Below are 4,176 nucleotides of genomic sequence, written 5' to 3' on the forward strand. Positions count from 1 at the left end.
CCAACATCTTTATATTATGCAAATGATCAATTAATGGAAAGAGACAATAAATATATGCCCAGTATTTTCATATTATGCAAATGATAAAATAATGGGAATAGATAATAAATATTGGATTATCAAGACTTCATGCCCAATTTAATAACAATGGAAAGAATAACTTGTAAGTAGGGTAATCAAATCATTTCCTTAGTCTTTTGGATTACTTACTTGATTAATTGTAGGAACGGGACTACGATGAATTATTACACTTGCAAATAAACACAGGATCCAAAGAGAACATTGACCTACACAACAAAAATAAGAAAAGACTGAAAAATAAATTAAGTCTGGCGAGAAAAACTCTCGGCCTAAGGGGAGCAAAATAATTAAATTTTGCTTGAGTTTTTCTAAAATTATATTCATGGTTCCAAGGTCTTATGTTCATATAAAAAATGAGTTGCGCGATTTAAATTCATGAAAATATGTCATATTCATAGCATGATTCATAAATAATGAATAAGGAATGTGAGGTGACTTCACTTTCAAAAAATGGCATGTTGCTATAGGAAGAGCTTTCCTTGATCATGCATAGTCCTTATGTATTTCTATGCATACATCCATACTTAGTACAAGTGTGCAATAACTCATACACAATTACTATTTTTATTGGTGCAGGTCCTTGAAGCAGATTGAAGATCAGTTGAAGTTGTTTGGACTAGTACCTCCAGACTTTCGTATGTCCTCTTGAGTTTGAGGATGCCTACGCTTTACATTCTAGCTTTAGTATATTAGACATAGCTAGTGGATGTTGTACCTAGTGTTTCCTTCCAAAAATTTGTTCAAGCTTTTTTATTAGGGTTGGTTGTGCAACTATTAATGATATTATGAATTATTCATTTCAATTGTTCAATCTGTTAATAGATGGTTGTTTATTTTGAGATGTTAGTATATCACTCTTATACAGGAATTATATGAAGTCTAAGTACACTTCATTAAAGTTAAAAAGTTTTAATTTTTTGGCTAAATTTAACGGTATGATTGTGATGGAAGCTAGAGGAGGTTTGTCTGCGACCTCTCAGAGGTTAACGACGCCGGTCTCATCTAGGGTCTAGGACATAGGTGTGAAAAACTTTGTATCAAAGCATGACGTTAAATTACCTAGGAACTATGGCTCAAAACAACCACGTTGTGTAGTTTTTAGATTATGGTTGTGAAGTGCACCATACCATGACTTAGAAACTGAGTGATGTTAAGAAACTTTCCTTCTTCTACTCTTTATTATGCTGTGTAGAGCTTCGACATTTTGTGTCATTCTAGCATCTAACTTGCTTCTTGTGTGTGCGGGTAGAAAAATGAACTCAAGAAGAAACACAGGCAGGAGAGTTGGAGAAGCAGCTGCTGAGGGAAACCATGCTCCTCCTCAAGACCTAGCTGCCATTGTGTAAGTACCTATCAACCCAGCTGCATTGCCTGATGGAGAAGTGAGAGCAACACTGGTTCAGATGGCCAAGCCATCACTTCTCAGGCACAGGCTAATACAGTCCAGGCCACTAGAGAGGGTGATACCAAGGGAGAACCCACATGCTAGCACCATGGCTAGCAGACTGAGAGATTTCACCAGGATGAATCCTCTAATCTACTTCGGGTTAAAACCAATGAGGATCCCCAAGAGTTTTTGGATGAGGTCCATAAGATTCTTTGTGCTATAGGTGTTAATGAAGAGGAGAAGGCTGAGTTGGTTGTATACCAGCTCAAGAATGTGGGCGAGGTATTGTAAAAGATGTGGGTAGATGGCCGAGCTCCAGGAGAAGTCCCCATCACTTGGGACATTCTCAAAACTTCATTCCTGGGAGAGGTTCTTTCCCAAAGAGCACAGAGAGGCTGAGGTTTTGGAGTTCATCAATCTACATTAGGGAGGTATGTCAGTCAAGAAATACTCCTTGAAGTTTGTTAAACTTTGCAAATATGCTTCTTCCCTGGTGTCCAGTAGTAGGGATGAGATGACCAGGTTTGTGACAGGTGTATCGAAAGATCTGGAACAGGAATTTCGGGCATCCATGTTGCATTATAACATAGACCTTGATGGGTTAATGGTATATTCATAGTAGGTGGAGGAGAGTCGTCGAAGGAAGAGAGGCTGAGAGGGCAAGAACCTTAGGCCCTAGGATCAGGATGGTTCTAGTACCTGTAGGAGTTCGTTTGGAGTCCAGGACATGCCCAAGTTCAAGAAGGGACACCAACACTCAGGTAATCCTACTCCTTCAAGGAACACTAATGCCAAAGGGGACAAATCTGGCCCCAAGAAGGGCAATTATAGAAATGTCCAGCGTGACAAAAAGTCGTGTGGTAAGTGTGGCTGTTTGCATGGAGGAGAGTTCATCGTAGGTTCTAATGCCTGCTGTGGGTGCGCAAGAGTGGGCATATAATCAGGGACTGCCCACATGTGAAGAATCAGGCCAATGCAGACACTCAGCCTCGTCCTAATACTACTGCTGCATCTGATCCTCCCATGAGGAAATGGTTCCATGCTTTGAAAGGCAGAGAGGAGCAAGAGAAGGCAACTGATATGGTCACTAGTACATTACATGTCTTTTCTTTTCCTGTGTATACATTGTTAGATCCAGGATCCACCTTGTCTTTTGTTACTCCTCTAGTGGATAGTAAATTTTAATTGCTTCCAGAGATCTTGCATGAACCTTTTCTAGTTAGTACTCCCATAATAGACAACATTAGAGCTAAAAGAGTATATAGAGATTATCCCAATAACTATTTATGATAGATTTACCTATGCTGACCTAATAGAATTATTATCTAAGGGTGTATTTATACCACTTAGTTAGAGTCAATGACTTAGAATATGAAGTTCCTTCCATAGACTCTGTGTCCATAATGAATGAGTTTCAAGATGTCTTTCTTGAGGATTTACCAGGAATCCCTCCTGAATGTGAAATTGACTTTGGTATTGACTTAGATCCCAACACCAAACCAATTTTCGTTACTCCGTATAGAATAGCTCCAGCTGAACTCAAAGAGTTGAAGTTGTAGTTAAAAGATCTACTTGATAAGGGATCAAGCCGAGCATATCCCCATGGGGTGATCCAGTGTTGTTCATTAAGAAAAAGGACGGAACCCTTAGAATGTGTATCGATTATCGGCAACTGAACAAAGTCACTATAAAGAACAAATACCCTCTTCCCAAAATTAATGATCTATTTGATCAGCTCCAAAGTTCATGTTTGTTTTCTAAAATAGATCTCCGGTCAGAGTATCACCAGCTTAGAGTGAGACAAGAGGATATTCCTAAGACTGCCTTCCGTATTAGGTATGGTCATTACAAGTTTCTTGGCATGTCATTTGGTCTCACTAATGCACCAGCCGTGTTTATGGACCTTATGAATAGGGTCTTACATGAGTACCTTGATACTTTTCATACTATTGATAGATGACATCCTCATATACTCTAAGACCAGAGAAGAGCATGAAAAGCATTTGATAATGACATTGCAAGTACTTAGGGAACATTATTTGTATGCAAAATTCAAGAAATGTGAGTTTTTACTAAGATTAGTGACCTTCCTTGGTCATTTGGTGTTCGACCAGGGTGTAGAGGTTTATCCGAAAAAGATTGAGTCAGTAAAGAACTTCCCGATACCCCTCACTCCTACAGACATCCGGAGTTTCTTGGGTTCGACTAATTACTATCGCAGGTTTGTTGATTGTTTTTCCGTTATTACTGCTCCATTGACAGATTTAATAAAAAAGAAGGCGAAGTTAGAGCTGTCTGAAACTTGTGAAAAGAACTTCCAAGATCTCAAAGACCGACTCACTTCAGCTCTAGTTCTCATATTGCTGAGGAGTGTTGTCGAGACCGAAGTCTAGACACCAGATGAGACCGGCGTCGTTGACCTCTCAGAGGTCGCAGACAAGCCTACTTACCTCATTCTTACTTAGTCTAGGTTAATTTTAGCGGAATATTTGAAAATTTTTGTTTCCTAACATGCTTACTAAACATTCTATTACATGTATAATTGTTCACCATCAACCATCTAACATTAAGATCACCAAATAAAAGAAATAGTTCATAGTTGTATTAAATATGTACTTGCCAAAACGACAACAATACAAAGTCTGAAATGAAATGGGAAGTAAAACACTAGTGGGACATTCTCCATTAGATAAAGCCTACATATAAGC

At 38.7% G+C, this 4,176-nt stretch overlaps 1 protein-coding gene across 1 annotated transcript; it reads left to right on the forward strand.

Annotated features, from left to right (window-relative positions):
- The first annotated feature begins 1,334 nt into the window (after nucleotides 1-1,334).
- Nucleotides 1,335-3,861, forward strand: LOC138347438 (uncharacterized). The gene is made up of 8 exons (XM_069295733.1): nucleotides 1,335-1,423; nucleotides 1,465-1,541; nucleotides 1,692-1,750; nucleotides 1,896-2,075; nucleotides 2,193-2,328; nucleotides 2,448-2,558; nucleotides 3,235-3,383; nucleotides 3,583-3,861. Exons 1-8 carry the CDS (start codon nucleotides 1,335-1,337, stop codon nucleotides 3,859-3,861), a joined length of 1,080 nt encoding a protein of 359 aa, XP_069151834.1.
- The last annotated feature ends 315 nt before the right edge of the window (nucleotides 3,862-4,176 follow it).

Source organism: Solanum lycopersicum, chromosome 3 (assembly GCF_036512215.1).
Source record: "Solanum lycopersicum chromosome 3, SLM_r2.1".
Taxonomy (NCBI): domain Eukaryota; kingdom Viridiplantae; phylum Streptophyta; class Magnoliopsida; order Solanales; family Solanaceae; genus Solanum; species Solanum lycopersicum.

What these genes read in the sequence shown, in the direction of transcription:
- LOC138347438 (XM_069295733.1), top strand. Translation starts at nt 1,335, where the DNA reads ATGAACTCAAGAAGAAACACAGGCAGGAGAGTTGGAGAAGCAGCTGCT. An exon ending in AGCTCAAGAATGTGGGCGAG is followed by an intron (nt 1,751 to 1,895) that starts GTATTGTAAAAG and finishes AATCTACATTAG; the next exon opens with GGAGGTATGTCAGTCAAGAA. An exon ending in GCGTGACAAAAAGTCGTGTG is followed by an intron (nt 2,329 to 2,447) that starts GTAAGTGTGGCT and finishes AGGCCAATGCAG; the next exon opens with ACACTCAGCCTCGTCCTAAT.